Raw genomic sequence first — 12,840 nt, forward strand, 5'->3', positions numbered from 1 at the left:
TTTCCCCAAAGCCCCAGTAGATAGTTGTATGTCATAGTTGCACATCCTTCTAGTTGCTACATGTGGGACGCGGCCACAGCGTGGCCGGAGAAGCGGTGCGTCACTGTGCGCCCGCGATCCGAACCTGGGCCGCCAGTAGTGGAGCGCATGCACTTAACCGCTAAGCCACAGGGCCCGCCCAGGCTTAGTATCCTTATCATCAAAAGGGAAATACTGATACATAAACTCTTGCAAAGGTGTTTTGAGTAACGAATGACGTAGATTTTGTCTATATCCAGAATATAGTCTGGTGTGTAGGAGATTTGTAATTTCCTTTTATCATAGCTGTGAAATTCCACTGAAAGAAGTGATACATAGTATCCTGGAAGTATGATTTTGTGGAAAAACACTATTTCCCAAGGATAGATCCTAGGACTTCATCATTAGCTATTTTATTTTAGAGCCTACAGCTAATGACAAATTTCTATGCCCTGTACAAAAGGCTCACATTTAAATCATTATCCCAGAACTTGAAAAGTACTTTTGAATATAAAATCATATTTTAAATGCTGTTATATTCCAAATCAGTAAACAAAACCCTATTTAGTCCACTATGTAGTTCAAATCACCCTAACAATAAATTGGTAATTGATTCCAAGGGTCCTTAGGCTGAGTCTACAGATGCCCTAGGGATCTCTGAACACTATAAATTATAACTACAAGCAGGCATGAGGTCCTTTATAAATCTGTACCTTCATAAATGCAATGCAAACACTAGAAAATTGGTCAAAATCAACTTTTCCAGAACTCTGAAAATTAACTAAAGGCCTGTAATGATCTGAGGAGCATTTGTTAGAGAAAATCTGCTAAATCTCAGTTAGAACAGTGAATTTTTTGTTCTTTTAAATTGTCTTACTACTATCATCCTCTCCCCAGCTTTAGAGTAGCCTTATAAACCAGCAGTCTTTCAATCACCGTAGCTTTGAAAAGCAGCAGTACAGCAAGCACCAGAAGGGGCAAACGGGACACAAAACTCGTCCCCAAAAGCCCCATCCTTAGAGAATTGTCATTATTTGACCTGTCTTACAGAAGCCTGGAGAAGCCCCATATATAGGCACTTTTCATTATTTGAACTGATTTGGTGCTCTCTGTGCAGGAAAATCCCTATTCTCAAGGCATTTGTCAAAAATAATCATCAGCAATTGCTTATCACTATAGCTGCTGAAGGCTGTGATGTCAGTTGGGGCAAATGAGAGCCTGGCCAAAAACTTACAGGGAAGATCTGAGAACAAGATATCTGTAGGGGACTTTGAAAAGCTCTGACATTTTCCTGGAGATTCAGGAGGACAGCCATGTGCAGGGCTGCCTGTGTGCCCAGAAAAGACCTGAGAGGGCCCCAAGTCTCAGCTCTGGATAAACCTGAGGCCCTGTGCAAGCATGAAATAAAGGCAAAGGCAGAGTTTTAAACTGCCTTAGAATTGAAGGTGTTTTCCAAAACACACACTGAGTCCTTGGGCAAAGGCTGGGAGAGTTATTGGTTCAAGGCATCAGTGGAAATATATGATTAATCATTAACTGACCTCAATGGTAACTGAGCAGAGAATTCAGTGACTACATATTACAAAGAATGCAGACATTACAGAATTAGTCCAAAAAAGTCACTAAAAAACCCCAGAAACAACAAATAATCCTAAAGTTGAGGGAAATCTGATTATCAGAGTTGAAACAATATATTATTTTAAATGTCATATTTTCAACAAAAATACAAAACACACAAAGAAACAGGACAGTCCACACACAGGGAAGAAAAAAAAGTAGTCAAAAGAAACAGTCAGTGAGGTGATCTAGTGGGTGGACACACTAGACAAAGACTTTAAGTGAGCTAAAACCTAAAAAAGCAGGAAAAATTTTCCAACTCATTCTATGTGATATCACTTTGATACCAAAACCAGGCAATGACATCAGAAGAAAACTATAAACCAATATCCTTATAGTATAGATGGAAAAATACTCAGTAAAATACTGGCAAACTGAAGCTAGTAATATATAAAAAGGATGATACACAATGACTAAGTGAAATTTACCTCCAAAATGCAAATTGCTTTAATATCCAAAAATCAAGGTAATACACCACATTAATACAATAAAAGACAAAAATCACATGTCATCTTATTGACCCAGAAAAAGCATATGACAAAATCCAACACCTTTTCATGATAAGAACACGCAACAAACTAGGAATAAAAGGAAACTTCTTCAACTTGATAGAGGGCATCTACAAACAAAACCCACAGCTAATTACATACATAATGGTGAAAGGATGAATGTTTTCTCCCTAATATCAGAACTAAGAGAAGTATATCCAAAGAAGTATATCTACTTATGTCATTGTATTCAACATAGTGCTGGAGGTTCTAGCCAGGATAATTTGACAAGAAAAAGAAATAAAAGGCATTCAGATTGCAAAGGAAGAAGTAAAACTATTTCTATTTGCAGAAGTCCTGATCTCATATATAGAAAATCCTAAAGAATCCACTAAGTGGATTCTTAGTAGAGATACTCAGTAGAACTACTAAGTGAATTCAACAAGGTTGCAAAAATCAATTGCAATTCTATACATCAGCATTGAAAAATCCAAAAATGAAATTGAGAAAATAATTTCATTTATAACAACAACAAAATAAAACAGGAATAAAATTTTAAAAGGTGCAAGTCTTGTACAATGAAAACCAGAAAACACTGTTGAAAGAAGCTAAAGACCTAAATAAATGGAATGTTATCCCACATTCATGGATCAGAAACTTAATACTATTAAGGTGGCAATGTTTCCAAATTGATCTACATATTCAGGCAATCCCTATCAACATCTCAAGCTGGCTATTTTGCAGTAATTGACAATATGATCCTGAGATTCATATGGAAATGCTATGGACTCAGAATAACCAAAATAATCTTAAAAAAAAAAAAAAGAACAAAGTTGGAGAACTCATAGTTCCCAATTTCAAAACTTACTACAAAGCTACAGTAATGACAGTGGGGTACTAGCATAAACCTAGACATACAGATCAATAACAAAGAATTTAAAGTCCAGAAATAAACTCCTACATTTACAATCAAATGATATTTTGTTACCTTTTTAAAAAAATTAATAGACCTTTTTGGCCATTGAAGGTTTGCAAAAAAATTGAGCATAAAGTACAGAGTTCCCATATATTCCCTCATCCTCCTCCCACCCTGAGATTCCCCTGTTATTAACATCTTGCATTAGTGTGGTTACCTGTAAGAATTGATGAGGCAACACTGATACACAATTATTAACTAAAGGACTTAGTTTACATTAGGGTTTACTCTTTGTATTTTACTTTTATGAATTTTGACAAACGTATAATGTAACCATCACTACAGTATCATGGTCAATTGATTTTTAGAAGGGTACCAAGACAATTCAATGGGGAAAAGAACAGTCTTGTCAACAAATGGTGGTGGGACAACTGAATATCACATGCAAACGAATGAAGTTAGACTCCTGTCTCACCCCAGATACAAAAATTAATTCAAAATCGCACATAGACTAAATATAAGAGCTAAAACTATAAAACCCCTAAAAGAAAACATAGGAGTAAACCTTAAAATCTTAGGTTACTCAACGGTTTCATAGAAATACCACCAAAAAAGCACAAACAACAAAAGAAAAAATAGATAACTTTGACTTCATCAAATGAAAAACTATTCTGCGGCAAACAACACCATTAAGAAAGTGAGAAGGCAGCCCATAGAATGGGAGAAAATATTTGAAGATTATATATCTGACGAGGGACTTGTATGCAGAATATATAAAGGACTCTAACAACTCAATAATAGAAAGCAAATAACCTAAATAAAACACGGGCAAAGGATTTGGGGAGACATTTCTCCAAGGAAGATATACAAATGGCCAATAAGTACATGAAAAGATACTCAACGTCATTAGTCATTAGGGAAATACAAATCAAAAACAGAATGACAGGGCCGGCTCTGTGGCTTGGCGGTTAAGTGCGCGCGCTCTGATGCTGGCGGCCCGGGTTCGGATCCCGGGCGCGCCCCGAGGCACCACTTCTCCGTCCAACGCGAGGCCGAGTCCCACGTACAGCAACTAGAAGGATGTGAACCTATGACATACAACTATCTACTGCGGCTTTGGGGGGAAAAAATGAATAAATAAAATCTTTAAAAAAAAAAAAACAAAACAGAATGACATACCACTTCATACCCACTAGGATAGCTAAAATTAAAAAGTAATAAGTGTTGGCAAGGATGTGGAGAAATTGGAACCATTACAAATTGTTGATGAGAATAAAATAATGGTTCATCCATTAGAAAACAGTCTGGTTCATCCATTAGAAAACAGTCTGGTAGTTCTTTAAAAGGTTAAACATAGTTACCATATGACTCAGCAATACCATTCCTAGGGATATACTTAAGAAATGAAAACATGTGTCCACACAAAAACTTGTACATAAATGTTCATAGACACATTATTTGTTTAATAGGCAAAAAGTGGAAACAGCCCAAATGCCTATAAACTGATGAACGAATAAATAAAATGTGGTATAACCATACAATGGAGTGTTATTCAGCAATAAAAATGAAGGAAGTACTGATACATGCTACAACATGGATGAACCTTGAAAGTATTATATTAAATGAAGGAATCCAGTCACAAAATCCACAAAGTGTGTGTTTACATATTCTGGATAGACTAGGCAAATCTACAGAGAAAGCAAGTAGATTAATGGATGCTAAGGCTGGGGGGAGGGAGACTAGAATGCAGAGTAACTGCTAATGGGCATTGGGTCTCCTTTGGGAGTGATGACAGCGTTCTAAAATTTGATTGTAGTGATGGTTACGTAACTCTGTGAACGTACTAAAAACTCAAGTGTACACTTCAAATGGGTGAAATTTACAGTATGCAAATTAAAATTATGGTCTGTATATTAAAAAATCACATCTATGGTCCTTGCTCTCAACGAGTTGACAACTAGAGTTGGAAAACATGCACTGAGACATATGACCTTGGCTCTGTGACTTCATGTTCCCTTGTGAAGTAAACTAACAAAATTGCATGAAGAATTTTTATAAGACTTTCTGTTACACCATCAATTTCAATTTGGAGAAAGAAAAAGAACTGGTTGACATCACTTTTATTCTTAGAACAGTAAGGACAGTATTAAAAAGTAAAAGAAGACAGACACATTACTCACAAATATATTTAAGTTTACGTTTACCTCTTTTTCCTTAAGCAAAGCTTCGTGTTTTTCTTCAAGCCGCTTCATTTCAAATGCCAGTGTGTCTGCCCTTTTGGATTCAGAGGAAAGTTTAACGTGAAGATCCTGAACCTTTTGTCAGAAACAAAAGTAAAAAAACAAGAGTATTGATAATACTGACAGTTTTTCAGAGTTAAAAAAATGAGAAACTGATTGGAAATAAAATTTATACTAGGATTATAGTCTAATTCTAAATATTTGTAGAAATAGCATGTAGATAAAAAGAACTAACATAAATTTAAAATACCCAAATTATAATTTAGCCAAAATAAAAAAAATGCAGCCTTCTATTCTAATGTTTATCTACATTGTTTGATAAAAGCAAAACAGAATATTTTAGGTTATAGCTCCTTTCTCGAGGCATTTATCACTGGTTATCGGAAATGCTAATAAACAATGAAATGTCCAAAAAAATTATAAGCTCAGAAGCCGATAAAGACGTACAAGACCTAGATAACACAAACTTAATGATCAACCCTTGAATCAAAATTCCAGATAGAAGAAATTTATCACAAGTTCACAGCCAACCACAGGCAATGTTTCTTCACTTATACATCATTCTTAAAGTATCAAATGGAAGGATGGTTGAGCTCTTTCAATTTCATTGATTAAAAAAATTAAGATATTTTCTTACCTGTCTCTTGTATGTTTCTAATTGTGTACGTGCTGCATTTGCCTTCTTTAATTCTTCTTCTAAGCTGACTGTATTATGCATATACATCATGTTTGTTTCCTGTAAAGTTTTCACCTGCTTGCGAAGGTCATTCAGATCTTGGAGCTTCTGACGATATATCTCTACTGTTGACTCCAGCTTACTTGCTTTATCAGAGGTAGCCCTATAATAATAAAGGCTAAATATTACTGTGTAAAAACTAGTAAATGCACATAACAATTTTATCCTGGCTGTAAAATGAGTCTTTTAAATAAACTATCAATTGGCTAAAACAAACAAAAAAAAAAATGAGGGAGAGACAAGAAATCATAAACTTCGTGAAAACTTTGGAAACAGATTCAGGCCTAAAATTGTCTCAAGTTCAACCTTTTTGCTATAAAGGCATCAAAATAAAAATGCTTCAAATTTGACACACTAAATTATCAAACTGTTTTATACATTAGCAAAATGTACCAAAAAAAACTGTTTTATAAATACAATTGAACAACTCTTAGCTACTCTGCAGCTTATGGGCCAACTGTGCTTTGTGCATAGCACTTATGGCAATTTTGTTTTAAATATTTGATATACTTAGAAAGTTGACTCAGTTTATAATTTGTCCGGCAAAACACTTCCCTTTAGAGCTGTGCTTACCTGACCAACTGGGCTAGAGAAAAAATAAATAAACCAAATCACTTCAATATCACACGCAGGTTCAAATTAATGGTTATAAAGACTTTTACTTCAAACGGCCATTAAAAACTGTGAGACAAAATAGCTATTTAAAAAAATTTAACTGAAAATATCAAGAACATGTGGATAATCTGTTTGCTTGAGTAACATTTCCAAGGCAAAAGGTAAACATAAATTTTATATTGTTCAAGGACAATCAGAGAACTCTGGGATAACCCTGAAATAAATGCTAAGACTCTCATCTATATTTATCTATATTTTATCAAATGCCAAAATATGGATTGTGAGAATGTATTTCCTTACATAAAAATTTCACAAGATATATTAATGAGTACAAGAGGTCAAGCTAAATGTATCTAAAAGAAACTCAGCTTACAAAATTTTAAGAAAAGCTATCATTCTGGGTTTATAGGTTCTAATGTGAAATTGTCCTAACAAGAATCAAGTATCATCCTTAAACTGCAATTACTCTCCACAAGCATAAAAGAAGTAAAGACAAGGAGCCTGGATCAAGACCACTCAATACGTGATACGTAGGGATAACTCGAAGAATCCCTGATGAATATACACAATGCCAAAATGACTAAGTAGTAACTCAGACAGGATACGATTATATTTAGACAGGCCGTACCTAAGAACGTCTATCTCATCTTTCAGCGCTCTTGTTTCCTCAGCAAGACTAGTCAATTCATCATTCCTATGCTGGAATTCAATTAGTTGCTTTTCAAGTTCTTCACAGTGAACACGGTAATCATCTTTTGCAGCTTCAAGCCTTGTATAAAGAAAACAAATAAGTATTTATAATGTAATTTCCATCATTTTTTTTTTTTTCTTACTGAGGCATAAGCTTAGCAAGACTTACTTCTAAGATGTTTTTTTTCCTTTTTTAATTCCACATTCAAAAGAAGAAAGACTAGAGGAATAAGATACCTTCTGACTCTTCGTTTTTGAAACAGACTTTAGAAGTAAGCAATGTTCTGAATTTTCATTTTCACTTCTGAATATTGTGCTTGGTCATCTCTAGTTCAAACAGGAATTTTAATTTCAAGAGATGAAGAGCAAATGTATAAATACATATTAAATTTATTCAAAAATATACATAGCATGTAAAGTGGTAAAATATTAACTCCAAGCAGACTATGATAAATTAAAGATACTTCAAACTGTACAGCAACAACAAAAAATTAAAATGACAAGACAGTGATTAAAATCAAATATTAAAAAATTATTTCATCAACCCAAAAGAATGAAAGAAGGGAAGAAAAAGAAACAAAAGTATAGACAGGACAAACGAAAAATAGGAAACTGACAGACCTAAATACAACCATCTCAAAAATTACATAAAAGGAAATGGACTAAACACATCAATTAAAAAGGCAGAGACTATCAGACTGGATAAAAAAGTATATGCTAATAAGAAGAGACATTTTAAATATAATGACACATATATTAAAAGTAAAAAGATGAAAAAATAATACCATGCAAACAATAAGCAAAAGAAGCTGGTTGGTTATATTAATATTAAAAAAAACATAAATTTTAAGTCACAAAGTATTACCAAAGATAGAGAGCTATTTCTTAATTGTAAGAGTCATTCATCAGAAAGACATATCATAAATGTGTATATACCTAAAAACAGAGTTTTAAAATACATGAAGAAAAAACTGATAGAATCGAAGGTAGAAATCTACAAAGCCACTGGTGAAAATTTTAACACCAGTCTCCCATAAATGATAGAACTAAATAAAAATATCAGTAAAAATATAGGAGATCTGAATAACACTATTAACCAGTTTGATATAATTGACATTTATAGAACATGTATGTCAAAAATTACAGAACACACATTCTTTGCAAGTACACATGGAACACTCGCCACAATAAAACATGTGATGAACAATAAAATCAGTATCAATAAATATTAAAAGACTGAAATCTCATGGACTATGTTCTCTAACCACAAGGAAATTAAATTAGAAATCAGTCATAATAAAAAGTCTACAAAAGCCTTAAATATTTGGAAATTAAACAACACATTTCTAAATAGCCCATGAGTCAAGGAAGAAATCACAGAGGAAATCAGAAAATATTTCAAAGAGAATAATAACAGAAAGACAACCAATCAAATTTTGGGAACACAGCTAAACCAGTGCTTAGAGGGAAATTTACAGTTTTAAAGGTTAATATTAGAAATGAAGAAAGGCTTAAAATCAATCATCTAAGTTTCAACCTTAACAGGGTAGATAAAGAAGAGCAAATTAAATCCAAAGTAAGCAAAAGGAAAGACATAAACACAGATCTAAAACTAATAATACAGAAAGCTAATAAAGGGTGTTTGAAAAGATTAATAAAATTGATGAACCCCTAGCAAGAGTGATTAACAAATGAGAGAAAATACAAATTACTAATATCAGGAATGAAAAAGGAAATATCAATACAGCTCCTAGAGTCACTAAAGGGACAATAAAAAGAATATTATGAACAACTTGATGCCAATAAATTCAACAACTTAAATGAAAGAAATATATACCTTGAAAAAAACAACTTACCAAACTGACACAAGATGAAATAGAAAATCTGAAAAGCCCCATGACCATTAAAGAAATCACATTTGTCATTAAAAGCCCTTTCACAAAGAAACCCACAGGTCCAGATTGTTTTATTGATAAATTCTATCAAACATTTAAGAAAGAAATAATATCGTTCTTACATAAACTCTTTCAGAAAATAGAGGAGGAGAGAATACTTCCCAATTATTCTATGAGACTAGCAGAACTCTGATAACAAAACCTGAAAGACATTACAAGAGAAAAAAGTTACAGACCAATATCTATTATGGAGACAGTCACAAAATTCTTTCAACACAGCAAATCGAATCCAGTCATATGTATACAGGATAATAAAATATGACCAAAGTGGACTGTCACTGGAATAGAAGATTTTTTAACACAAAAAAACTAATTGATCATATTAAAAGAATGAAAAAGAAAAACCACACTCTTTTCAAAATTCGGAAAAATCATGACAAAAATCAACACCCATTAATGATAAAAACTCTTAGCAAGCCAGAAATAAAAGGGAACTCCTTCAATCTGATAAAAAGCACATTAAAAAACGCTACAGCTGGCTTCATACTTGACGGTACTTAATTGAACATTTTCTCCTAAGACATGGAACGAACCAAGATGTCTGCTCCTGCTCAAAGCAAGAAAAACAAACGCAAGGCAGAAATAATAAAAAGAAGACGTGAAGCTCTATTATTAGATTAGATGACTATAGATTCCTTAGGATTTTCTAAGTAAACAAACCACTAGAATCAATTAATGAATAAAGAAACTTTGCAAGACATAAAAGTTTCAAAACACAAGATACAAGTTTCAAGATACAAGATAAAAGTTTCAATATACAAAAATCAAAGTACATATACATATTAGCAGCAATTTTTCAGAATAATTTTTTAAATTGCATTTGTAATAGTATCAAAAATATAAAATACTTGGGAATAAAGTTAACAAAAGACATACAAGACTTCTATGCTGGAAACAACACAACATTGCTGAGAGAAATTAAAGATTTAAATAAATGAAGATACCATATTCATAGATAGAAATTCTTAATATAATTAAGATATCAATTATATACAATCCAAATCATAACCACAAAAGGTGTTTTTTTCTCTTATTAAACTGACTAGCTGATTCTCAATTTATGTGAAAATGCAAAAGACTTCAAATAGCCAAAACAAATTTTGAAGAGGAAGAACAAAGTTGGAATATTCACACTACCTGATTCTAAATGACTTACTCTGGAGCTGTGGTAATCAAGGCCGTGTCGTACAGGCATAAAGACAGACAGATTGACCAAGGGAAAAGAACTGAAAGTCCAGAAAGTGACCCACATTTTATGGTTATATCATTTGTCACAAAGGTGCCAAAGCAATCTGATGGAGTAAAATAAAGATCTTTTCAACTGATGATATTGGAACAACTAGATACTCATATGGAAAACAAAAATAAAAACAATGCTTGACCTCTACACCTCACACTACTTTCAAAAAATCAATTCAAGATGGACCATGGACCTACGTGTAAAAGATACAACTATGAAAGTTCTAGAAGAAAATAGGAGAAAGTATCTTCATGACATAGAAGTAGACAAAGATTTCTTGGATAGTACACAAAAAGCACTAATCTTAAAAATATTTGATAAATCAGATTTCATCTAAATTAAGTACTTTTATTCTTTGAAAGACAAAAAATAAAAAGGCAAGCCACAGAATGGTGAAATCCTACTACACATATATCTGACAAAGGATTTGTATCCAGAATATATATTTCTTAAACTTCTATACTCAATAAGACAGACAAAAAACCCAATTTAAAAACAAGCTAACGGTGTGAAGAGACAATTCACAAAGCAAGATATATTGCCAATAAGCACATGAAAAGGGGCTTTATCACGTCATTAGTTATCAGAAAAGTGCAAATCAAAGCCACAATTAGATACTCCCACACATTCCCTGGAATAGCCAAAATGAAGAAGACTGAGAAGACCAAATTATCCTATGCAGGCAGAGCAACTAGAACTAGTTCTGGCACACACGAGTTCTGGCAGCACACACCAGTGGGAATGTAAAATGGCAGGACCACTTTGGAAAATGGTTTGCTGTATCTTTTCAAATTAAATATAAATCTACCGTGTAACTCAGCAATACCACTCTATGTATTTGCCAATGAGAAATGAAAAAATATGTTCACAAAAAGTCTTGTATTCCAGTGTTCACACCAGCTTTTTTATAAATTTAGCCAAAATCTGGAAACCCAAATGTCCATCTAAATGAAAATGGATAAACAAAAGGTGGTATAATGTGGAATAATTCCATATAATGGAATAGTACTCAGCAATAAAAAAGAATGAATTACTGACATAGTCAACAGCATAGGTAAATCTCACAAACATGCTGAGCAAAAGAAGCCAGTCACCAAAGGGTTCATACTGCATGATTCAATCTTAGTGAAGTTCTAGATCAGAGAAAACGAATCTATGGTGAAAAATCATCAGAAGAGTAATTAGCCTCTGGGAGGAGGGGGTCAACTGGGAAGGGGCATCAGGGAACTTTCTGTAGTGATAGAAATGATCTATCAAATGACAAACGTGTGAGTTACACAAATGCACGCATTTGTTAAAACATGCCAAACTGTATTCAGCAATTCATTTCACAATATGTAAATGTTATCTTGTGAAAAAAAGAACTGTAAAAATACTGAAGTCTAGTATTAGTTTGCTTTTTACAAAAGTATGGGTTAGCAATTCTTAAATTACTTTCAGTGTGTTTTGGGATTGGGTAAATGAGTAAATATATTGAGGAAAATGGAAGCCAGGTTTCTCACTAATGGAGAAGGGAGTTACAATACAGAAATGGAGAAGATTAGAATGAACCCTGAAGTGACCAGACTAAAATGAAAGATGTCAATATGAACTCACTGTTCATAACTGTAGATATAAATATAAATGCAGATGTGTATATATACAAGCGTGTGAACACGGGCACGTATGAACCTGTGCAAGTGCATTTCCTAGCTCTGTGCACCAAGGCGGCCTAGGAGCAATGACAGAAAAATTCATCTGGAGCATAGATCTTTGTTTATAAATAACATTCTCCACTAAAAGGAATAGAACTCTTTTGAGAAATGGCTGATTTCAGAATTGGGAAAGGAAAAGGACCAGATGAGTCTGGAACATTTTGTTGTGCCAGAAAGTAAGAAAATGCTCAAAGAAGGATAGCAGTATGTTGAAAGGACACAGGGGCCATTTGAAAGGCTTCCCAGTGGTCAAATCTGGGACAATTTGAGCATCAAAATAAGTGATGAAATAATGGATTTAGAGTCCATTGAATAAGAATCCATACTAAATGCAACGCATAATCCTGGCTTACATTCTGAACCAGGAAAAAAAAATAGCTATTAAAGGACAGTGAGATGACTGATGGAATTTGAATGTCATCTGTGGATTAGATAATAATATTGTATCGAGGACAAATTTCCTAATTTTGATCATCATATTGTGGTTTATAAGAGAAAGTCCTTCTTAGGAAACATGTATCTAAGTATATAGGGACAAAGAGGCATGTCTCCAACTTACTCTCAAATGGTTCAGAAAAAAATTTGTATATCTATGTGAATACATAGAGAGATGCTAAAACAAATGGAGAAA

General features: G+C 33.5%; 1 protein-coding gene across 2 annotated transcripts in view; it reads right to left on the minus strand.

Annotated features, from left to right (window-relative positions):
• The window catches only part of HOOK1 (hook microtubule tethering protein 1), a 72,976-nt gene that overhangs the window by 24,434 nt on the left and 35,702 nt on the right, over nt 1-12,840 (minus strand). For both annotated transcript variants that reach the window (XM_004438620.3, XM_087445831.1), the window contains 3 exons: nt 7,259-7,399; nt 5,917-6,118; nt 5,244-5,354 (listed from right to left, as the gene is read on the minus strand). In XM_004438620.3, the coding sequence (XP_004438677.1) occupies nt 5,244-5,354; nt 5,917-6,118; nt 7,259-7,399 (454 nt within the window). The remainder of the gene's footprint in view (nt 1-5,243; nt 5,355-5,916; nt 6,119-7,258; nt 7,400-12,840) is intronic.

This window comes from Ceratotherium simum, chromosome 22, assembly GCF_057802395.1.
Source record: "Ceratotherium simum simum isolate JZ-2026a chromosome 22, ASM5780239v1, whole genome shotgun sequence".
NCBI classification, from domain to species: Eukaryota; Metazoa; Chordata; class Mammalia; order Perissodactyla; family Rhinocerotidae; genus Ceratotherium; species Ceratotherium simum.